The sequence below is a fragment of the Molothrus aeneus genome, chromosome 7, assembly GCF_037042795.1.
Source record: "Molothrus aeneus isolate 106 chromosome 7, BPBGC_Maene_1.0, whole genome shotgun sequence".
Lineage (NCBI taxonomy): Eukaryota > Metazoa > Chordata > Aves > Passeriformes > Icteridae > Molothrus > Molothrus aeneus.
This window is the reverse complement of record NC_089652.1, coordinates 8743248-8767613: the sequence shown is the minus strand read 5'-3', so window position 1 is coordinate 8767613 and position 24366 is coordinate 8743248. Positions and strand designations below refer to the sequence as shown.

At 44.4% G+C, this 24366-nt stretch overlaps 1 protein-coding gene across 3 annotated transcripts; it reads left to right on the top strand.

The window, feature by feature from the left end:
* The first annotated feature begins 1178 nt into the window (after window positions 1-1178).
* Window positions 1179-24111, top strand: STAT1 (signal transducer and activator of transcription 1). 3 transcript variants are annotated; one of them, XM_066553224.1, is made up of 25 exons: window positions 1179-1232; window positions 1488-1610; window positions 3745-3873; window positions 4525-4669; window positions 5374-5472; window positions 6789-6884; window positions 7538-7616; window positions 8205-8296; window positions 8522-8673; window positions 8934-9092; window positions 10105-10197; window positions 10628-10687; window positions 11830-11859; window positions 11946-12039; window positions 12939-12980; window positions 13465-13548; window positions 14091-14189; window positions 14669-14804; window positions 16541-16596; window positions 17570-17664; window positions 18936-19075; window positions 20234-20422; window positions 20916-20991; window positions 21457-21559; window positions 22108-24111. In XM_066553224.1, the coding sequence occupies exons 3-25, from the start codon at window positions 3746-3748 to the stop codon at window positions 22129-22131; spliced, it is 2271 nt and encodes a 756-aa protein (XP_066409321.1). In that variant the 5' UTR covers window positions 1179-1232; window positions 1488-1610; window position 3745; the 3' UTR covers window positions 22132-24111. The 3 variants fall into 3 exon arrangements, with proteins under 3 accessions (XP_066409321.1, XP_066409322.1, XP_066409320.1); XM_066553225.1 differs by having other exon boundaries at window positions 1181-1232; window positions 1344-1610; window positions 20237-20422; XM_066553223.1 differs by having other exon boundaries at window positions 1181-1232; window positions 1344-1610.
* Window positions 24112-24366: the final 255 nt, after the last annotated feature.

Here is a 24366-nt window from a genome sequence, read left to right as displayed (position 1 = left end):
GAGATCAGCTGTTGCAGGCATTTTCATTCTAACCTCTTCTCACAATCTTAATGCAAACAAAATGGGGGATGCCTTTTATTGTTGACCACCTCAAGTTCATGAGAAGTACTGTAAGACAAGATCAGACATGGCATGAGAACCAGTCTCCTTTTTCCTTCTTCCCTGCTCTCCATGCAAGGCAACCCTTCAAGACTCCCAAGTATTAATTTCAGTCCAATATAACTGGAGTTTCTGAACAGCACCATGGATCAGGTTTTGGCATGACAGTTCCGCTATTGCTTCTGAACAGATTTTTTGCATAGGGTAGACTTAATGTTTTGTTGAAAAGATCTGCCTTGAGATCATTTCAGTGCTTTAAAGGAACACTAGAATGATTTATCTGTAGGATGAACACATACAGCCCAAACCTCCTTCCATTAGAAAAGTGAGAATTTTGTCCTTATTCCACGGTGAATAAGAACACAGGTCTCCAGTGAAACGATGGTGGGAGGAAAAACACAAAAATGGGGTGCCGAGACACTACCGGAAAAAAAAAAAAATCTGCTTTTAAGTAGTTCTACTAACTGTGCTTGTTTTTGCTGTGTTTTGTAATGGCAAAGTAAAAAAAAAAAAAAAAAAAAAAAAAAAGTGATTGTTTTGTGCTTTGTCTTTGTGTGACGCTGTAACGATCCTATTTAAAAAAACACAAAACCTGTCAGTTACCTTCTTCCATAGCTTTTATTCATAGCCATATTTATAGATCTACTGCTCCCTAGTATTTCACACCACGACGTTTACCAAAGAGACCTCCTATTTTATTTTTTAATGAAGTAAGACCTGCCTCCTCCACCTGAGGAGAGAGGGGGCACAAACTACCCTGGAGACCCGCAGCAAAGCCTGGACTTCAACATCCCGCTCTTTGTCGGCTTCAAGCACCAGACAAAACCCAAAAAGGCTACGCTGCACAAAGAGACAGCGGGAAGGGAAGGGAAGCCGCAGCAGTTTAAGGGCGCCAGGGCAGGCGAGGCGGGCTGGCGTGGCCGGGCCAGGAGCCGGGGCAGCCCCCCCGACCCCCGCTGCCCTCAGGGCCCCGCGCTGGTTTCGCTTTCGCCTTCGCCGCCTTTCCCAGAAGTCACGTGACGCGGCCTCTGCCCGGGAACGCCCCCGGCCCGCCCCCGCGCACGCGCACTGGGGCGGGCGCGCGGCTCCCCGAGCGCAGCCGGCACCGTGACAGCGCCGAGCCGGGAGCCCAGGTGAGGAGAGGGGAGCGGGCGTGAGGGGCCGGGGGATGGCGATGGCGCTGCCCGCGCCTCGGGGGCTGACGGGGTGAACGCCCGGTGTAACGAAAGCTATCGCTTCCTCAGAGCGCTCCCTGCCCGCGGGACACCCACCGAGCTTTGCGCTTTGGAGTCCTTGCACCTGGGGAAACAGGAGGTGGCTCCTTCATTCCTGGCAGGGACACCCCCGCTCCTCTGTCGCATCCGCTCTCAACTCCTCGCTCTCCACAGCTCACCCTCTCCAGATCTGCCCTGCCCGGCAGCGCTCGAAGCGGACCCCTGTGCCCAGCCCGGCTGACGCTGCTCCCGCTGCTCCCGCGCCTCCAGCACCGCTGGGCAGCCTCTGCTGAACAGGTGCGCCGCTCCCTCTCTCTCTCCCTCCCTCACACCCGGGGCTGGGCTGGGCCGGCCGGGAGCGCGGGGAACGCGGGCACGGAGCCGGCCCAGCGCTGGGACGCCTGCCCGCGCCCTTTGCTCCCGAATCCCGCCGCGTGGATCGGCGGCGATCCCCCGGCAATGGCAGGAAAGAAGGTAGAGCAGGGCCAGAAAGGAGCCCTGGGGTGCATCGGGTGGCCAGCAGGTCGAGAGGGGTGATCAGCCGCCTCTGCTCAGCCCTAGTGCGGCACATCTGGAGCGCTGTGTCCAGGTACAAAAAGCACCGGGAGCTGCTGGAGAGGGTTCAGCAGAGCTCACAAAGATGATGAGGGATATGGAGCACTCTCCTACAAGGAGAGACTGCAGGAGCTGGACCAGTTTAGTGTGGAGTAGAGAAGACTGAGAGGGGATCTCATCATTACATATAAATAACTCTAAGGCAGCTGCCAAGAGGATGGTGCCAGACTCTTTTCAGTGGTGCCCAGCTACAGAATGAGAAGCAGTGGCCACAAACTAAAACACAACAAGTTCCACCTCAACATGAGGAAGAACTTCTTTACACTGAGGGTGCCAGAGCACTGGAACAGGTTGCCCAGGGAAGTTGTGGAGTCTCCCTCTTTGGGACTGCTGTAGCACACTCAAATGTTGTGTTAGCTGTAATCTGACAAGCAAACATCAAAAGCCTCCGAGCCCTCACTTTAAACATAACAGTTTTAACTCCTTTGCTTCTCACACCTAGCACACACCACTCAGCAGCCGAGGACACTGGCATATAAAAGCGAAAGGATTTGGTAGGAAGGGGCATAGAAGATAGTACTTCACCCTGATGCTGCCCTGTTCTTTTGGATGGGTCTTATAAGCAGCCATTAAAAAACAATGGTGTGGGTGGATTTGCATCTCACCACTCATTCTCAGCCTGGACTGTTCCTTGGATGTATTTTTACATGCCATTTCCACTACAAGCTGATAATGTGCACCTTAGAAGGCTAAGTGATCTGCTTCTAGAGACCATACATCAGAGCTGGAGCCAATCTCACAGAAGTGTTAGGACTGAGAGAAGCCGTTCTGCACAGTCTTAGTTCATTTAAGCACCCTGTGTCTGCTGCACAGGTTACTTGAATTTAGCCTGAAACTATGATCATGAGAACTAAAACACATATAAAAAAACATCTTTCCAGTACTTCTCCATTTAAAGTCACTTGAGATGTAGTCAATTTTCAGAGCAGGAAAGTGTGGACACAAACAGCAACTGAAAATGGGCACTTAGAGGGGTCTCTATTTTTTCACTCACACTCTTGGTGCTGGGGAATACATCTGCACAAGCAAAAGGTGATACTCCACGTTCAGGATCTCAATTGTGCAGAGTACAGGTATCAAACACACAGGTCCTCATTCCCATATCTGCTAAACAAGAGAGCAATAACACTAGAAGTACACTAAGTGCAATGAAAATGGGTTCAGAGGAAGAGAAAAGGAAGAAAGCACCACACAGCCAATCACTCACTTCCCCTCCTCCCTACAAGGTGGGATGGGGAGAGAACCAGAAAGGTAAAAATGAGGCACATTATGGGCTGAGATAAAGACAGTTTAACAGGTAAAACAAAAGCCATGTACACAAGAAAGCAAAAGGCAGGAGTTCAGCCGTCCCAGGAAAGCCAGGCTCCATCACACCTAACAGTGGCTTGGGGAGACAAACACCATCATGCAAAATGTCCCCCTTTCCTCCTTCCCCCAGCTCTATGAGCTTGGTGCCACATGGTCTGGAATGTCCCTTGGGTCAGCTGGGATCAGCTGCCCAGCTGTGTCCCCTCCCAGCTCCTTGTGCACCCCCAGCCTCCTCGCTGGTGGGGTGAGGAGCAGAAAGGGCCTTGATGCTGCATAAGCCCTGCTCAGCTGTCACAAAAACATCCCTGCCCTACCAGCACTGTGTCCTGCACAAATCCAAACCAGCCCATACTAACTACTGTGAGCAAAATAAACTTTATCCCAGCCAAAGTCAGCACATCCTCCAATTTTGTCAATGTTCATGAAAATGTCAAATTAGTTATTTTTCACCACTTCAGTCCAAAAACTACTAAACATTTACACTGACTTTTTTTCACCCCCTCCTCAGAATGTCTCAGTGGTATCAGCTACAGCAACTTGATTCCAAGTTTTTGGAGCAAGTCCACCAGCTCTATGATGACAGCTTTCCTATGGAGATCAGGCAGTACCTGGCACAGTGGCTGGAAAACCAGGATTGGTAAGCCCAGGAATTAATTCAGCTTTGGGCTGTGTGATAAGCAGTGCCCTCAGAAGGGCAGTTACAAGCAGCAGCAGAATGCTGGGGAAGCAAGCAAGCTGCTGGGTGATCCTTTGCTGGTAGGATGCTTCAGTAGCTGTGTGGGTGCTCCAGCCTGTGTTCCTGCCCCTCTTCAGGGCTTTCTGGAGGGAACTGATATCTGGAATAAGCATCCTTGCTCATAATGTTCTCAGTGGTCCAGAGCAAAAGGGGCTGTTTTCAGACCAATTGGTTACTACCTTGGTAGCATCAGTCTCTCACTCTTCAAAGACTCTGAACTTCTGCCAGAATTTCTGTGGAGTGGCTTCTCTTTGAGGGGTGGTACAACACACGCACACACACATCAGGGTCACTTTGAGGTTCCTGATGTGCATGGACTGAGTAAATGAATTTGAACAGAATGTGGCAAAAATAATAGAGAAACAACATTTCTGTGTCCAGGAAGATTAAGTCAGTTAAGAGAATGCAACTGGCTTACATTTGAAGGCAATTCTCAGTGCTTGCATATTCTACAACTGGAGTTGGGGATTAAAAATCAAGTATACCTATATGTATTTCTTGGTTCTTGCATTGGAAGTGTATCTAACCCAAGCATGCTTTAAATGATTCCAGGGAACATGCAGCCAACAATGTATCATTTGCTACACTCCTATTCCATGAGCTGCTGTCACAGCTTGATGATCAATTCAGTCGATTCTTGATAGAAAACAACTTTTTGCTGCAGCACAACATACGGAAAAGCAAACGTAATCTTCAGGTAGGCCTGGGTTATCTGTACAATCTACACATCTATATGTTATCTATATATCTATACATGTGCTTCATTTGCTTCAGTGCAATTGGATGCCTCTAAGCAACTACCCTGCTGTGAGGGATTTTTACAGAGGATGTGTGAGAATCCTGATTTAAAAGCCAGAATTCAAGTGTTGCTCCATTTTTGTTTTGATTTGCTACAGTTAGAAAGGTTACAGTTTAATTATCAGCACAGTTACAGTTGGAGAATTCTAGGAAAAAGAAAACCCCCCAGGATAGCACCATCCTGAGCAGAGCAGGACAGCACTCAATCCACAGCACATTTCAGTTTTGTGTGCAGGTAAAGCAGTAAGGTGGGATTTGCATCCAGCCTGGACTGTGTGTTAAACCAGCACCCATAGCAAGGCATGGGAGGGTGGTTCTTGAGGGATGAGCTCTCTCTGGGACTGTAGGGTAGTATCCCACGACTCCCAGCAATGTCTCTGACCCTTTCCTGCCTCTTTGTATGCCAATGAACTACAATGGAAACTTGCTCTTGGAGCTAGTTGTGGCATCACACCCTGTAATCCTGGAGCAGGCTATGACCAGTGTATTCCCTGAGACTCACACTCAGGTCATACCCTAATTTTTTTTGCCAGTCTGAAAGCTACTGAAAGACAAGAAATTATGTGTATGGACTTTAACAATAGACTGTGTCTCTAATGCTAGGATAACTTCCAAGAAGACCCAATACACATGGCAATGATCATCCACAACTGTCTGAAGGAAGAGAGGAAAATACTGAACTCTGCCCAGGCATGCAATGAGGTAACAGTCTTGAAATATCTGCTGCAGTTGTATCTTCCCTTCCCTATTGTTTGGGACAAGGGAAGTGGATGAAGACTGGCAGGGGAAACAGGCTATCCTCTCTCTGCCCAAAAAGAGGTTCCTTAAAAAAGAGAAGAGTGAGTACTGATAGGTACCAGCTGGAGAACACTAATTTGTACCAGCATGGCTGGACAGCATGGCTTTTTTCTGCTGAATGAAGCATTTGGAGGATAAATGGGCAGGAAATAATTTTTATTCCTTGAGTGACGTAAAAGCTATGCTGGTTGTTTTAATGCTTTTGTAGTGTGATGTAGCCTGATGTGCCAATTGCATTTTATTTTCATAATTAGTGCTTAACTCATATATCCAGTAAGATTTTAGGTTTTTTCTTCTGCATTTTACTCCCCATTTTACTCTCTATTAAGCAGCTGAGCATGCTTCTTTGGACTGTCTCTGGAAAAATGATGCATCATCCCCCTTCCCAGTAGTCTCACAGTATTTCTTTCTAATTTTGGTGGTGTTTTGGGGTGTTTTTTTAGTGAAGCCCTTTTCTTTCTTCTGAATTATAGGTAAAGCCATATCTTCTCCTTCATCATCTGTTCTCCAGCTTCTCACCTTTTTTTTTTTCCTTTACAAGAACTGTTTAGTAATAAAAATTCTACAGTTGGGAAAGGCATGCAAAATATATAGATAGCTGTAATCCACTATGTAGAAATAAAGTGATGACTGACCAAGCATGGTAATTTCCAATATGGTAATACCTCAGTTTATAGCAAGGCTTTAAAATGTGCAGCGTGGGAAGAGCACTTGGGCAAGGGCTTTCAACAAGGGGCCCTTTGCAGCAGTGTCCAAAGCAGCTGCTCTAAGAGTGTGACTCTGACAGAGCCCCTGGAGCTGCAGCACAGCTGTTTGGTCCTGGCACATGACATAAAGCACTTGCTGCTGCCTTTCCAGTACACAATAAACGTGGGTCATCAAAAAGGGAAAGAGAATTACAGAGTGGTTTGGACTGGGAGGGACTTTAGAGATCATCTACCTTCCTCTAGACTGGGTTGCTCAAAGCCCAATCCAGCTTGGCCATCACTTCCACCACTGTTTTTAATCCATGATGGGGGACCTTTGGCACTTTACTAAAATAAATCCTTTGTTTCTTTCAAATTCACCTGAATTTGATTTTTTTATACTACAAAATTTTAGTGTGATTCATAGAACAAGCCATGCTTCCTCAGGTTGTTTGTCAACAAATGCCATTCACTTACAGTAATGAAAAAAGTTATGGGTCACTCTGTTTTGACTGGTTCTGCTTCTTCCCTCAGATGGAAGTAGGGAGTGTACAGAACACTGCAACTGGGATGCCAGACAAGCAGAAGGAGCTTGATGCCAAAGTTAGGGCTGTAAAAAGCAGTGTTACAGTAAGTATAAGATAACTTTTCTCAGTAGGGTTTGTTAATTTGCAGATGCTGAAAATTAGACTTGATAAAATGACAAATAAAATTAAGGTGGGGTTTTCAAGTCTATAAACCAGGGATTTCCTGAGCATAGGAAGTACCTTGTGCCTAAACTTTAGCAACAAAAGCATTTTACCCATCTGAAATACTGGCAAATGAGGGAAGAAACAACTCTTAAATCATAACTGACCAGTTTGTTGCCAACTAGAAAATGTACTTTTTTTAGCATATAGATGTTTTTCTTAATAAGTACAGTCACAACAGAAAGCTTTTCTCCAAATAGTACATAAGGATTTGAAAGTTTAAAATGTTATGTGCTGTTCCAAGTTTTACCACTGTAGCCCAGGTTCTCCTAAACTCTGTGAATTTACATGGCTTGACCACAAGGGCATTTCCATACTTTATAATTAACAGATTTTAGTTAGTTTTGAAGGAGGAAGGATGTATAGAAGATGATGAAATGTAGAAATATTTCCTGTTAGTCCAGGAACAGACATTGCTACAAAATTGGACTTCATGTCTGTCAGGGCTGGTACCAGGCAGTTCCTAATCAGATCAAGTCTTGCATTACTTGAAAATATTTAATAATTGTGGCCACCCTCACTCGTGCATTACAGGATGTGGAGCAGGACATCAAGACATTAGAGGATATGCAAGATGAATATGACTTCAAATGTAAAACCCTGCAGAACAGAGGTGAGTCATTTTCCAAAGACATCCCCTATTGTATATAGTTTGTCAGAGTAAACTGCTCTTTATGTCAGGGCACTGAGCCTAATGATAACACAGCCAAACTTACTGGTAATGTCCCTTGTTGATTAACTCTGCTTCACACTGATACCTAAATTTCTGCATGTCTTCTGTTCCAAGTAAGGGAGTCTACTTGTTAACACAGCATTCCTTTGCCACTAGAAGTAGCAAACCCTATAGGCTCTGTAGCCATTCAACCATACACCTAATTAGTGATGTTTCACAAATGCCAAACCAGCTTTAGGTTTTCCAGGCTCTTGTGTACCAAGGGAAACCCACGGAGTCCACACTGGCTTCATTATACAGCTCTGTCTCTGTTGTTGAATTCTTTGTTCCAGAAAAGGCTTTAGTTTCTAACACAGCTTGGCAGAGCTGACTATCCCTTAGAGCAGGGACATGTTCAGAAGGTACTAAGGGAAGCACTAAGCCAGCATCTTGCTTTTTGCATTTGTCCCCTTCCCACCTCAGCATTTCCCCCTCCCATCCTTCAGCATTCCTTCAGCCTCACATTCCCTATTTGGACTTATTTTACAGAGCACGAGTCCAATAGTATGTCTCAGGAGGAATACAAGAAAGAGCAGCTGAATCTCCAGCACATGTTCTTATCACTGGACCTCAAGAGAAAGGTAGCATTCAAGTTTTCTTTCAGAAGTCTGCAGCTCTTCATCTTAAACACATGTTCATTTTCATTGAATTGACATAAATTAGCAGTAGGAAAGGTTTTTTAATATATCAGTTGAACTGAGATATTTGCAGAGTTTTGCAAAACAGATGAGCACTAACTGAAACAGTACTTAGTTCTCCTGTGTGAAGTATTTCTAATAATCAGAGTAATCTCCTATTCTGTGTAGGAGGTGGTGAATAAGATAGTGCAGCTGCTGCAGAGCACAGAGCACACACAGGCTGCCCTCATTAACGATGAGCTGGTGGAGTGGAAGCACAGGCAGCAGACAGCATGCATTGGTGGGCCACCCAACGCCTGCCTCGACCAGCTGCAGAACTGGTAAGGCTTTGGTAAGACCACATTTAAACCATGTTATGAAGGAGCACCACATCTAGGAAATATACTGATTATTTATATCATCCCTTTTCATTCTATCTTAACATAGCTGCATTCATTTTATTACCTCACCACATTTCCATTGAGCACAAAGTGTACTCCAGGCACTGCCACATCCTCAGGGACAGTCACCTGGCTGGTGCCTCTGCACTAGTACAAAATTTAAAAAAGTGCTGAAAGTAATGAGATTGTGTCAATTGTAGGTTCACCATTGTCGCTGAAAGTCTACAGCAAGTTCGTCAGCAGCTCAAGAAGCTTGAGGAACTGGAACAGAAATTCACCTACGACCCTGATCCCATCACAAAAAATAAACAATTTCTGCAGGACCTAACACACAAGCTTTTCCAGCAGCTCATTCAGAGGTAATAGACCATAAGGATCTTTTGGTGTTACCATGAATAGATAGATGAAGAGCACTTTCCCTACCGTTCCCTCAGTATTTCCTACATAGTATCTTTTCATTTTCCAAGGTTTTCCTAAGTTTGTCAAACATTAAACTGAATTACTGGGTTTGAGATTTACCCCATCTAGGATTTCCACAGATTCAGGCCTATGGAAAGGGTTTATGCTCAGTCATTACTGAAGTTAGCAGGAGCTTTCCTACAGTACACATGGATTACAGAGTCAAATTCTCAGTCTGTTAGTCCACGTCTCACTTCAAGCTTCAAAGTTCAAGCAAAGAGAGGCAAGAAACAATCTGCATCGAGCTGTGCCCAAGACAGATGCACACTAGATTCTCCAACCCTTTGTCACTGGACACATCATCTTTGCCTCCAGCATGGGGAGGCCAGCCCTGCCTCTGTACCACCTTTATGTTGCAAGTTACTGTAGCTGGTAGTTGCCTTACATAAGATCAGAAACCTATTCTGTAAACACACACAGTAGATAAAAAATTGGGGTGTATCAAAACAGGCTAGCCCCAGAAGTTTGCTTCATTGTGTTAGCTGGCCCTCATCAAATCCTCTGCTAGTGTATCCATGCCTTGGGCATGTGTTGTTACACAGCACTGTTACTGTAAGAATTCAGGAAGCCCTGGGAATGGCAAACAAAGCAACACACCTCACTTGCACCATGAGAATTGCAGCACAGTGTTTCCTTGCTGTTTGGTTTCAGGAAAGTGTGATGTAGCAATCTCCCTCCTCAAGCCATCAATGTGTTGCAGAAAAGGCAACACTTAAAAAATCACTATTTCTAGCCCCATTGTAACAATTGAAAGGAACTGAGTCACACACCTCTACATAGATTGAAGCTGAGTAAATAAAGTTTGTAGTATTACTGGTAAATCAGCATTCTTTTAAAGTTCACTTTTATATGGTTTCTTGTTTAAGAACAGTACAGATAAATCATAGTGCCTTTAACCTGTTCTTCCCATAGCTCCTTTGTGGTAGAGAGGCAGCCTTGCATGCCAACTCATCCTCAGAGGCCACTAGTCCTGAAGACAGGAGTGCAGTTCACTGTGAAGCTGAGGTATGTTTTCCCCTTTCCCTGTTCCTTTTTTGTGGTAAGGCTTTCCTGTCACTGGCTTCCTGCAGCCCAGAGGACTGCACAGCCTGCCCTGCAGCCCAGGGGCTGAGGCAGGAGGAGGGAAGTGCCAGGGGCTTTCTTCTGGCAGAACTTGACTCACATTCAGCTCTTACCCTTTCCCAGAAGTGGGGTGTACCAAGTATGTAACAAGAACAACCCAACAGCAAGAAGACTCATGCAGAGCACTCTGCCATGCCAAAGAGTAACTCATTTGCCTATTTAGTTTTATCTCTAAATGCTGTTTGGTATGGAGCAAGCTTGGAGCCTGCATGTGGCCCCTGAGTGTGCTGAAATATCTGTGGTAAGCAACACAATACAAAAGGACCCATATTTTTCAATTGCTGATGCTAAAAAAACATACTTCTCTTTCCAGATTACTGGTGAAACTGCAGGAACTGAACTACAACTTGAAAGTGAAAGTTTTATTTGACAAGTATGTTGCATTTATTTCATCCCTCTTATGTAATGGTAAGCAGTTCCCACACTCAGAAACCCAAGAGCAGCCACACTAGAACTGTTGAGTAGGCCAGCAGCAGGCTGGTTCTCCATGGCAGCAGGTACATCCTTCCCTTTTCCTTACCCATTCCCTTGCTCTAAATCTCTCTCTGCCACCAGAGACATGTCACAAAGTGGAGATGGCCTCAGCTTTTCACCATCAACTCCACAGAGAAGAGCTCACTACTGCAAAATCAGGGCAGCACCTGGGCAACAGCCACTCTGCTGGGGTGCTTCACCTGGATTAGCATGAGGTGACAGTGTGGGATTGGACCCCACCATTTCTAGTCACATAATTCAGTCATCCCTTCCTTTTTGGGCACAGTCTAGTAAGGAATATAGTTATCCTCAAGCTGGCTTTGAATAAGGGGTATAATCTGCCTACCTGTAACATATGACATGTTCTCAATCAGAGAAAAAACTTACAGCAGGTGAAACAGATTTATACAAATCTTTTGTGTTTTGTAGGGAGTTCAGGTGAGTTTTGCACTTACTTCAAGGACAGGAAAAGAAATGTGACAGGCTGTCCAAAATAATGCCAGGGACTGTGCTTTCAAGAAAGCAAGTGGGTTTTTGTCTTCCCAGCCAAGTAATTTTGTTCACTTGAAATGGCTCTAGGGTCCAGAAACTTGCATAGAATAGTAAAAAAGTAAAAAAAAAGGAATTCTTGTGTGCAAGTCTTATCTGCAAGTGCACTAGATAGAACGCAACTCAGTAAAATCCCAAGTGTTGGGAAAACCAATCCAAGTGATGCAGCAATTTATCCAAGTTTAAATGCAGATTTAGAGTGGCAGAAATATATTTTTTTTCCTCAAAGCAAGAGGCAACATCTTTATAGTAAAAGAAAGTACTTCTTTTGATGATAAAGCCCCCATAGCAATACCAAGCCTCAGTAAAACACAGGCTGTGTAGCACAATATTTATTTTGACTGCTTTAACCAATTGCCGCAACTTCTGCACAAGAATTTCACAAAAGCATTTTACCAGTTCTCAGACAGCACTGTCAGCTCCTAAAACATGCACATTTTCTGTGTCTTTGGCAGAATCTTTAAAAGATTTTGTCCTTTTTTTTCTTGACAGAGATGTAACTGAGAAGAACTCGGTCAAAGGGTACGTGGCATCAGAGTTTGATATATTAACATTAGGTTCTTTCAATGAAAGAGAGATTTAATTACATTTTCTCTCTCTTTGTGTAGGTTCAGGAAATTTAATATTTTGGGAACAAACACAAAAGTGATGAACATGGAAGAATCTACTAATGGAAGTCTTGCAGCAGAATTCAGGCACTTGGTAGGGGGTTGGTTTTTTCTTTCTATCACCTATCCAGCCACTTAATTTTGTAGTAGAGCATGGTAGGAAGGAAACAAATTGCTTTTGTTATTGATGTCATTATTCATTTTTTGTGTAAAGAGAAACTGTGATTATCTCTCATTTTTCTTTGTTCTGTCCTTTTTAAAATATTTTTTGCCTGTTTCAAAATCAGAATCAATCAAAATGTGATTGCTTGTCACTGAAAAAGGGACAGAAATGCAAACAAGAGTATTTGCTGCCATACTGCTTATGCTGCAATGGGTTCTTGGGAGAAGGAAGTTAAAAACAAAGCCTACAAAGGCTGGTTTGGGCCTTTCAGAGGAAGGTCCATAGGTAGGGAAGTCTGGAATAGTTTAAAGAGCTTTGAGTCTGGAAGATGAAAATTGTCAAAGAGTGTGCAGCTGCAAGAGAGTCAGTGCCTTTGGCAGGCTATGGGGCACTTCTGATCTGCAGATCGTGAGGGAACACTCTGGTTCCATCACTACAGCAGGAAAAAGGCAAGTCCAGAACCAGGGAACATGGAACTCTATTTTCATTGTCCAGAACTGAGACTGTCTAGAGTTTATCATCTGATTCAGAGGGATACTTTGATAAACCACTATTCCATCTGATCCTGACTTCATACTGCTTCTGTTCTTAAAAGGCCTCTTGCATAAAGGCACTGCAACATAACTGTGCAATATCTTTTTTCACAGATGAACAGTTTATAAAAGGGTAGTAGTTTAATCCTTTGGCTCCCACAGTTTAGAACCAAATAGAATCAGACACTAATGCAGAAAATTTGCATACAGTTGAGCAAGTGGAACATGCAAGTGGAACTCTACCACTTCCATTTGTGTCTGCCATAAATGAGTGACAGGTTTTTTGTTCATTTGCAGCAACTGAAAGAACAGAAAAACACAGGGAGCAGAACAAATGAGGTAAGCAGCATTAACCTTTCCTTTGTCAAGTTTTAGCAGAATACTGACAAGGCATTCATTTAATACAATGCTCTCTGCTCAGACCCATGAAGACACACGTGGGATGAGAGAGCATAGGAGAGGAGTTCAGTGTTTCTACAGAGTGATCCATGTAGGGAGAGCCTGCAAGGAGAGCTATTGCCAGAATGGCAGTGAGGGACTCTCCCACACTAGTATCTGCCTTTAACAGAGCTTCCTGGCAAGCACAGATTTTTCTATGACTTATAGGTAGTAGCCACAAAAAAAAAAAAAAAAAAAAAAGAAAAACATGCCTAAACATGCCTGGAGAGGCAGTTTTAGGAAGCCAGCACTGTCACTTGACTTTGACCTGTAAGCTCTAGAGTATGTGACCATGGGCAGACAAAGGTTTTCCCCATGATAAAGCCCCATTACTTCACCCTAGGAATTCTCAGTCCCTGAAAAGTTTTCTTATATTTTTTTGAAGGGTCCTCTGATTGTGACAGAAGAGCTTCACTCTCTGAGTTTTGAGACACAGCTGTGCCAGCCTGGTTTGGTAATAGATCTAGAGGTAAGTCTTAGATCAAACAGATGCACTTCAGTTCCCGTGTGTCACTTGGTGCTGACAATCTTAACTTTTTTCTCTCTTTTGTTTTCTCTTTTTTTTTTTTTTTTAAGTACTGGGATATCACATACTTTCAGTTATTTCAAATTACAGAAATGATACTTCACAACAGCTCTGTACAGACACAGAGAGAGAATTCTGTCAGATCTCTGGGTAAATACGAATAGATGTGCTTTGCAAAATGTCCGATACCTAGAGGGCTTAAACCACAGGGTTGGTTATCAGTTTACATTTATTTCAGAAGCAGTCTGCTGTCACTATCAGTGCTGGGATAACTGACACTAAATGAAAGTCCTTATTAGACAAAAATCACCCAAGTCTTTCCAGTATTTCATCATACTTTCTCCCCTGCATACAAACTTCTATAGAGAAAGTCAAGATGATGCAAGCAGGGAATTAAAACAGAAGCGAGTGTGTGGATAATCTCAAGGAGGATTGTGGCAACAGTGCAGGGTAACCTGACATGTTCCCTTTTGTGCCCCTTTCAGACCACATCCCTTCCCATTGTTGTGATCTCAAATGTGAGCCAGCTTCCCAGTGGATGGGCTTCTATCTTGTGGTTCAACATGCTGTCTACTGATCCCAAGGTATTTGCAAGAAAAAAAGGTGCTTTATCAGGTACTATGTCTGATTTTCAAGCATTGTTTGCAAGTGGCTGCTGCATTTGAGCTCTGCAGGTGACTCTTAATGAGTTTCAGGTATAGAGAGGAGCAGTGACTTCCCTGACCTAAACATAGCAATACTTGAAACCCACAGAAGGGTAGTGTACATGTATTCAGGATATACAGCTCACAGTGAGAAGCCAAATACACATTCAAGAACTCAATTATGGTGCACTTGAGTAATCCAGCAATTCTGCCTGCTGGGAGGAGACCTATCCAGAGCCCCAGAGATGGCTTTTCCTGGTAAAGAGTGCCTGGAAGAATAGCTGCCTGCTTCTGCAGAGCTGTCTCAAGCTGACATCCATTCTTAAACCTGGAGCTTGTTTGGGCAATACAAAAATTCAAGTGGCATTCCAAAATTAATGTTTGTTAACTACAGCTTGTATTTTTCTCTGCCATTCTAGAACCTGTCCTTCTTTCTGAATCCACCTTGTGCAAAGTGGTCTAAGCTTTCTGATGTTCTGAGTTGGCAGTTTTCTTCTGTAACAAAGAGAGGACTTAATACAGATCAGCTGAGCATGCTGGGAGAGAAGCTTCTTGGTAAGATCTGCTTTCATCACAGATGGCCTGTCTGAATTGAAGCTAGTTCTGCACCTTTTCCTGCAACCCATTTTAAGTTTTCCTTTCCTCTCACAGCTTTCCCCCCTCCTACAATATAGCTTTGTAGCAAGGAAGCATTTTCCACTTTTCAGTATTGCAGAGCTTCTAAATGAAATCAGATCATGAAAAAAATCTGCAGTTCTAACTTGGGAGTTTTATGCATTAGAGCAACACAGACTGAGCCTAATTCTGCCTTTTGAAGTAACACTCATGTTTAGTCAGTCTGTGAAGTGGATGTTTCTTGGCATCCCTTGGGGTTTTTTTTTAAATCCACCTCCGTTCATTTTAACTTCATGCATGCCCCCAGCTACAGTGGGGATTCACTCTGCATAAACACAGTTGCAGTATCAGCATGCAAACACTATGAAAGTGCTAAAGAACGTCAAACTGAATTATCTCCCACATGAGGGTCCTTAATAAAAGCCTCATCAGCCATGAGTTTTGTTTCCAAACTCCTTGCAGTTTGCCTGAATAGACAGAGCACTTTACACTGCTACTGATTTTGCACAGTAGACTCCAGATGAAAAATACTGTTGATTCAGTATATTTCATCAACCTTAAGTTTCAGGGAAAAAATTATATTTAAAAGCATTTGAGATTAGTGTGTCTAGGTGGCAAGTATTCAGCATTCCACTCTAATTTCCTCAAGACATAAGATCTGACAAAAAGCTGTTAATTTATTAGATTTCTTCTCAAAGTTCTACAAAGAAAATAATGTTTTTTGTTAATTAACCAACATAAAGAGACCAGTGATATGGCAAATTTGCATTTTAGAACTACAGGGGCTTTGTTGAGCTCTGGTGGTGTTCTACTTAAATCTTATCTCTATAAAATATTACGCAGCTGAAAAAAATCCTGCTTGCTGAACACTATATTCAGGATTCCTCAGTGCAAGGAGACAGAACCACCAGGGTGCCAGGGCACAACATGGCTGCTGTTTTTGCAATATGAAAGTTAGCAGTATCAGTAACAAGCTCCCTAACCCAGTTTATTTTTAGAAAAATGACAGAAAAGCATATTTATGGGAAGCCATAGCATGGCCTCAAATGGGAAGAATTTGGCTCTGACTACAGTCAGGGTCTGCAAAGCTCCCAGCTACTGTAGGCCCAGCATAGGACTTTTCTTTGTGCTTTGGATGTAGTTATGAAACACTGTGAACATACAAACAAGGCTGAAGGAAACAATTGCAACAGGAATAAGATCAGTCTATGGTTGGGGCAGACCTAGGAGTCAAGAGTTTCTGGGGCAGAATCCTGCAAATCTCCAGAACCAAGGTAGGAAATTGCTTAATCTTAGAGAGATGCTGCAGGGTCTGCTGAGCCTGCAGAGGAGCTTGTGGGCTGCAGTCTTCTTGCTGTGCTGGCAAGAACTGTGCAAGGATTCAGTCTCCTTCCTGGAAGCATTCTGAAGCTGGCAAGCACAGAAAGTGTCAGGATGGATTGGTTCCCATTACACAAGGGCTGCTCACACAGGTTGGGGTATTGTAAAACCTCCCAGAGGGGAACTTGGCAACCTCCCCTGCAGTAGCTGTGAAAGCACAGCAGCCTGCCCTTCCTTTTCTTTCTTAATCCAACAGCTGCCTTCCAAATAAACACTCAGAACTTGGTTTGCTAAGTACTTTTAGCCTTACTAGGTAACTTACAGAACATGACTGAAGTCAAATTTATTGTGTTCAGGGCCAACAATTGGAGCATCTCAGGATGGCCTTATTCCTTGGAGCAGATTCTGCAAGGTATGCACACAGTTTTAAAAACTGAGATGGAAGAAGGATCTCATCTTGCTTTATTGTGGGTTTTGTTTGGGCTTTTTTGTTTGTTCCCCCCCCAAGGTGCCTACTTTTCTAGTAGCATCTCCTAATTATTTTAGACCTTAGATGGTCATGGGAGGCTTTGGTGGTGAGGTTAAAGTAGCAGCAGGAGGAAAAAGAGCTTGCTATGGCAAGGAGTAGATGATTTTGAGACTGGTTTTGATCCATGATCCAAAAAAAAAAAAATCTCTCAAACACAGCATCTCCATTATTATTATTAATGCAGCTGCTATTAATAGAATAACTCTCCATTTTGACTATTACAGAAAATGTAAACAAAATCCAGCAAGATGAACAATTCTTCTGTATCTTAGTGAAGGACATTCCCCAGACCAGGGGAAACCGGATCAGGGTGAGGATTAACACAGGGATGTCCAAGAGGGTCAGTATGATGACAGAAGGCTACATCATGGAATTTCACAGCCCTGGCTGAAGCAAGACAAGAGAACCCTTCACATTTTTTTCAGCTTTAGACCCTAAGCTGGTATAGATAAGTAGGAGATCACAGCAACCAGGAGCAGACTCCAGGGGAAGAGCAAGGCTCTGGTGACCTACAAGCACTCTTAATTAATTGCTACAGATACCTCATGAGACATTGAGATCCAGGTCTCAACAGAAAGTGTCTCTTAAGTTTTTCTGCTTGCCAGCCCTGTCAAAAACCCCAGTGGCATGGGTTTGCATGTCCCACAACTCCAATAGAGATAGCACCCAGGCAGGAACAAGAGCCTTTAATCTGCTCTTAGACCAGATCCAATCTGCTCTTAGTGTTGTTACATGTGAGAGGTGATGGATCACACATTTGTGGGTACTGGAGGCTCAGACAGGCATTTTAACTCATGTCTCATTATCCCTGTTCCCCCCCCCTCCCATCCCTGCCTTTCCATATTCTGAATTTCAGGAAAATATAAATGATAAAAATTTCCCCTTTTGGCTGTGGATTGAGGGAATCCTGGAGCTTATTAAGAAACATCTCCTGTGTCTCTGGAATGATGGGTAAGACCTAAGTGAATTTGAAGACATGGTCATTGCCTCAGACTTCACTTTTAGGCTAGCAATTGCACACTAGGGGAGGTTGGGAGGTTGTTTGTGCAGAGGGTGGATCTTGAAACTGGAAAAATCTGAAGCAAATGAATTCTAGTCGGGAGGAATCCTCTGATGAGGGAACTGGTAAAAGCAAGAACATCAGATCACCAAGTTGTCCCATGTAAGTCACAGAGCAGGGCTTTGAACGTTAGATTTTGTTTTGCCTCTGCTCCCACTCTAAGTCGGTTCTTCCTACATCCTAGAACATAGCCAAGAAAAACTGAAGCACAACAAAGTGTAAGTCCTAGTGATATCCATTTTAAAAACCCAAAAACCAAACTCCCTGCCCGAAGAGAGTTACTGTGAGCTGCCTGGAGGTGGCAGCAGCCAGGCTCGGAACGCCCGTGCCTGCACCATGTGCCCAGAACCCGGCAGTCTTCACTGATTTTTTAAGAGTATTACCGAGTAGAAGGACTCTGACAGATGGGAACACAGTTCCATTTGCCCTTTAATACTGGTTTAGTAAACTTTTCATTCTGGGATTTCCGATTTCAGATGTAATTTTGCCCAGAATAGGCTTATCCAAGGTCACAATCCTGTGTTTTAATTTTAGCCACATTATGAAACCTCATCAAACAGCACACTCACAGTGGAGCATCCTAGTATCTCACACTTCCGCAGCATCTACAGCAGCAGGATTGCTTTGCCTTGCTGCATTCAGCAGTGGGCTTCACATTTTTGCCCCCCGGCTCCAGAAGAGTTCTGTCAAAGCCCTGTGCAGTACAAGCCCTGTTTCCCTGCCCCAAACCTCCCCCTTTTTTTGCTGCAGTGCAGTGGGAATATTTGTCACCATTACTGAAGCAGAGTGGCAGTTCTGGGACTGGCATTACATGTGGATTTGGTCCAGGCTTGAATAGCTTGAACAGCCCAGCTCTGAGAGCAAAATGGACCATCATTTTTGTTTCAAGTGCAGAAAGATGTTTGAATAAGCCCCCATGCTGAAGTGAGAGTGCTGAGGGAAGCTGTGGTGATTCACACTGCCACGAGGCATGAATCACCACCTGACTGCAGCCAGCCAGTCCTGCTGCCAGCTGTCCACAGGACAAAGCCTTCTGTGAGGCTTTCACCAGCACTTCAGCTCTTTTAAGTGAAGGAAAGCTTTTTAGTTTTTCCTAGCTAGCACAGCACAACTTGGTTTTTATGTTGGGGAGTAACTCAGCTCTTCCCTTTCAACATTACAGCTGCATTGTGGGCTTCATCAGCAAAGAGAGAGAACGTGCTCTGCTGAAGGACCAGAGCCCAGGAACATTTTTATTGAGATTCAGTGAAAGCAGCAGGGAGGGAGCAATCACCTTTACCTGGGTAGAGGAATCTCAGAATGGTAAGTCAGCAACAGAGAACCTTTGCTGACCTGCTTGCACCAGAACAAGTCTTTATGCCCTTCTCCTCCACCCTGAGGACCAGCACAACACCCCTGGCAGCAGCAGGGCACAAGCAATAGCAGGGACACACCATACTGGGGGTAACTCAAATCACACAATCAAGGATTCAGCTAGGACAAGGAGCACTTCCCAGGTCCTGCTTCTGGCCTGGAGGTTGGAAAGGAAAAACTGCCCACACTGTCTTCCCTGCCTCCTTAGGCTCTCTGCCAGCCTTTAGTACACACACAATTGCATCTCCTTCCAAGCCCAAATGCAGCTTTTGTTCCTTCCTTCCTCCCCACACTCCCCCTAGAAAAGTTATGTACTCACTCATTTTCAAGTGTACACCAGTGAGTTCTTCCTCCCCTTGTCCAAATGGATCAGTGAAGAGCTTGCTTCTTCTGTGAGCTGGACTAGTTTCTCACGCTCTCCTAAGGAAGCCTGAAAGCATCACAGCTACAGGAAATTAAAGCCTCCCTTGTACCCAGTCAGGGCTCTCCCCTTATCACACTCATTACACAGCCCCACCTGCCAGTGTGGGGCAGCTGTTGACACTTCACTTTGATGAGCCCAAAACCAGCAGCAGGTGGAAGAGAAACTGCTGATGTACTTGGGTGACTTCTTTCCCTTGGCTGCCTTCATTCCTGAGACATCCAAAAGTTCAAAGAAAGTTGATAGTATTTGGAGTTTTCAGGAAGGCTTATATGTCTCTCCTGATGATTCATAAAAGCCTCAAGTGGTGTATTTGGATCAAACTCCCTAATAGAAAGCAGAGTTTGAATTACATAATTTGGAAGAAGGTTAAAAAGGCAGGACAACCTAAATTACTTAATGAAATATTGCAGTTAATTTCCATGGACAAGTCACACCAGTCATTCTGAGTACAAAACACACCAAGAGCCCTCACTGTGTGCTATCCCCCCATGCCTCCCTACCCCACAGAACAATTATGCTCCCTTTGGCAGGAATTAAAGATTTCCTGTAGCACTGTAAGTGTCATCCAGGCAAGGCTTTTCCTATGTGATCTCTGAATTTGTTGGAAGTGGCTGCAGCTTTTCTGGACACTTTCAGAAAAAAACTTGGAAGCCAGCTTTACAAAGTGCTGCTTCTCTCCTCAGCAGAGCCCCAGTTCCACTCAGTAGAGCCCTACACCAAGAAGGAGCTCTCTGCCGTGACCTTCCCCGACATCATCCGCAATTACAAAGTGATGGCAGCCGAAAACATCCCCGAGAACCCACTGAGGTTCCTGTACCCCAACATCCCCAAGGACAATGCCTTTGGCAAGTACTACTCCAGGCCTAAGGAAGGTGAGTGCTATCTGGGGCTTGTGCCTTCTAGCTTGTCTGCTTGTTCCTCAGCTGCTGGGGCACTGCACAATTTCTGGGGCATGGAAAGAAAGGAAGCAGTTGGCCTGAATGCCTCGACAGCCCGTCCCATGTTTATAGGTTAAGAAAAGGTTTGTTTTTAAACAGGCACAACATGAGACTTAATCAGACCAAAAACTGAAAGCCCTAATTGTCACTGGCTGTTATGTGAGCCCGTGAGCTGTTCCAGAAATGCAGGCTCCTACTAACAGCCCTGACCATGACTGGTTATGGGAGGGGTTTCTTTGCCATTTTCTATAGGAAAAAAGGAAAACTGACTAAAAATGGAATAAATTAACCATAGTGCTGTAAAATGCATGACAGAGAGACTTGCACATTATCTGGGTCATAGGCTGTATTTTTGGAACAATAAAGGTGAAAATGTGACGTAAACTTGCTGGAAAAAAACCCACAAGCTTTTTTTCTCTCCTTGAAGCACCAGAGCCAATGGATTTGGATGGTCCCAAGGGAACTGGCTACATCAAGACTGAGTTAATCTCTGTATCTGAAGTGTAAGTTCTCACAAAACTGCTGGATTTTTAAGAACTGGTCATAAGATTTTAGCTGTAGTTCATGTCTTTTCATACTGTTTAAGCTGTAGGTGCCCCAGTCAAGTCGTTCCTCTTTGAGAATCTGATCAGAACACATTAATGTGCTGCTGTGTTCAAAACACCATTTTTACATAAAAACCCTAGAAACTTGCAGGGAGTTGTACTGGCAAATAATTTCTTGAAAAGCACGTTCTCAAGCACTTGTTGGACTTCTTTGGTTAGGATGTGCACCCCTGAGTAGTCTGAGTTTCATTTAAAGCCAGGCTGGCTTTGCAAAGTTTGGTCTTCCTCACAAGAGGCCTGGTTAGTGGCCCTTCAGGCCTTAGAGCCAGACAGGGCAGCCCAGCTGTGCCTCATTTCTTTGGTGACAGTGAATCCCTGCTCTTGTCCATCAGGCACATTTTAATCCCTGCTCTTGTCCACCAGGCACCCCTCCAGGCTGCAGTCTCCAGAAAACCTGCTGCCCATGTCTCCCGAGGAGTTTGATGAGGTGTCTCGCATGGTGGGCCCCGCCGAGATCGATACTGTGGTACGTACCAGGAGCTCAAGGGTTCAGCCACAAGCCTCTTTTCCCTTCCCCCCATCTGAGACATACCTCATCCATTTAAGCAAACACCTGAGAACACGTCTCTTCACAAGCACAGGGAAAGCTGGGATCCAGAGTTAGACTGGGATGGCCAGCAGTTGTTTTTCAAACACATCTGCAGGAGAAGGGTGAAGAACAGGAGAGCAAAGCTTCCTGTGTGTGCCTTGCAGGTGGAGGAGAGATGGCAGGCGAGGAAGGAGTATCCCTGTAGTGCCTCTGGTGGGGTCTGTGTGGGGAGGGCCCAGCAGGAGTGCACTTTGGAAGTGCTGCCCTGCCAGGGCTGGTGAGGTACTGCCTGTGAACAGAGCAGTGCTGCCCTTGCAGGGTGTGCTTCAGAAAAAGAAACAAATTCAAGTGATCCCCGCCCTGAGCAGCTGAATCCTGATGTGAATCAGTGTGGCTGGGGCACAAGGTGGTCATGCTCTGGGGTTAGCAAGGACTTGAGAAGCAGGGCTGGGGCTGTGTAATGAGGTTTCCTTTTCTCCTTGCAGATGTGTACACACATCCAGCTCTGAGCTTTGGCTGAGCTTTCCCTGTGTCACGAGCACGGCCCATCCCCTTCACGCCTCCTGTGCTGCACTCAGTGCCTTGGGGACAACGCTTCCTTCTCTGGTTCCTCAGCCTCAAGGTCCAGCAGCGGTTTTAGCTGATGGGAATACCAACAGCAGCAGCCTGAGCAGCCTCCTTACATGCATGTCTTTGTTTAATTAGCAAGATACTGTGCCAGAGTGGAGGAAGAGGAAGGTGAGATTGTGAGCTCCTCAATGACAGTGATGGCAGAAACATGCATTCATTGTTTGAAGAAATTAGTTAAAAGTTTAAAACAGTTAACTGTACATAGAAGGCTTCAAAGAAAAGCTGGTTGTTTTGCAGAGGTTCTGTTCAGAAAGCTTACACCTTGAATTTTTGTCTGCATCACAAAAGGGAAACGCTCTACACATACCATGCCACACCAAATCCATGTGCTGCTGGTTTGTTGTGCTTTTATGCTCTTCTGGGCATGGCCCATGGAGAGAGCAGAAGCCCAAAATGTTACATGCATTTCATTTTCACAAGGCATAATCTTGTGTAGGACGTTGAGCACAATCTTTCTCAAAAAAAGCATTTCTTAGGACACCACCTTCAAGCTGCATTGGCACATGCTGAGCTTGGAACCCAAGGTGCATAATCAAGACTAAAGTCTCTGCAGACTGCAGTCATCAGACAGAATCAGAACCTCCTCTTAGAGGACTGCAAAAGGGATTGAATTATGATTTTATTTACTGTGCCTCATCTGCCAAGGTGAGGATCTGGTCACCCCTATCTTCTGCAATAATACAGACCCCACGTAGGTTATAACAGGTGGAACAGAACTCAGTTTTCTCATGCATCATGAACCAGGGCATTTATTTAACTGTTAATTTGAATAGCTAAAACACTTTACAGGTTTTGATAACGAGGTGGTTTTGTAATTAGGGGTAAGGCACAGGAAAGTTAAAAGAAGTTAAAGTTTATCCAGAGCACTGGCTGCAGGATATGCAGTCTGCAGTCCTTAAAGGATGAAGCTGTGCTTCCACTGGAGGAACAGGTTGGTTTCTCAGCACCTTTGAAGGCAATTAACAGCTCTCAGCTGAGAGGCAAGGCTGTTCAGGCAGCTGTGTCTCTCTGAGGGTCCCTGTTAGTGCAGGCTGCTCATTAGCAGGGAGCTGAGCAGAGGGGCTGCAGAGCCCTCGTGCTGCACCCCTCTGCCCAGGTACAGGGACACTGCAGGGCCCTGCCTGAGCAGGCCTTGGGCAAGGTGACCTCCAGAGGCCCCTCCAGACCCATCAGCTGCTGTGACATCTCATGTGCCCCCCCAAAAAGCTTTCTAGAAAAATTAAAGGACCTAGAGCATGTAACACCAACACATATTTAAAAGAAAGCATTGCAAACTGACTTATTTTGGTGCCCTGAGTTACTGGGATTAACAGTGCTACAGGAAATGACTTAATGCTTTTATCTTACTGTAACAGCTGGATGTGTATCTGTTGCTAATACAAAAATCAAGTTGTTTTTTGAGCTATGCTTTGTATTCATGTTCTACAAGCCATTTTAATCTTCAGTTTTGTGGGACTTAAATGAGTGGCCTTATTCACAGCTTGGTCTTTCCATAGCCAATAGTTCTAGAAGTGACTTTTCCTCAATGGAATATTCTTTTATGTATTTTAAATAAAAGGAACTGTCAGTTGCCACTTCTTGTCCTCTCTCATGTTTTGGCTACTTCTATGATAAAGTGGATGTGCCAGTCTGTATTTTACTACTCTGTATCTCATTTTAAATTTGTTTGTGCAACTAAAGAGTTACAGCTCTGAAGGCTGAGGCAGTATCCATGCTTTTAATTCTCTGCATTTTGGCAGGTCTGTCTGCACTGGACTTATTAGAAGGTGGCTGTTACCTTTTTTATTACTGCTTGTATCCCTTCATTCATTTGTTTCCATCCCCACACAACCTTCAATAAACTGAACTTGAATTTCTAATTTGAGTCCTCAGTAGGATAACTGATCTATGGCTCATCTTTGTGGGCTACCAAGCTGGACCCTGCTGCTTTTCTCTGGGGCTAGTAAGTGACAAAATCCCTCATCTCACACTTGTCAGGCTTTTATATGAACTGTACAGCCAGAGGAATAATAAAGGAAACTGTTGGTGTGAAGAAGGACAACAGAGTGAGTCAAGAGAAAGCTTGACCTGTTCAGAGTACCTGGCCAGAATTCCAGCATTAACAAAAAGCAACC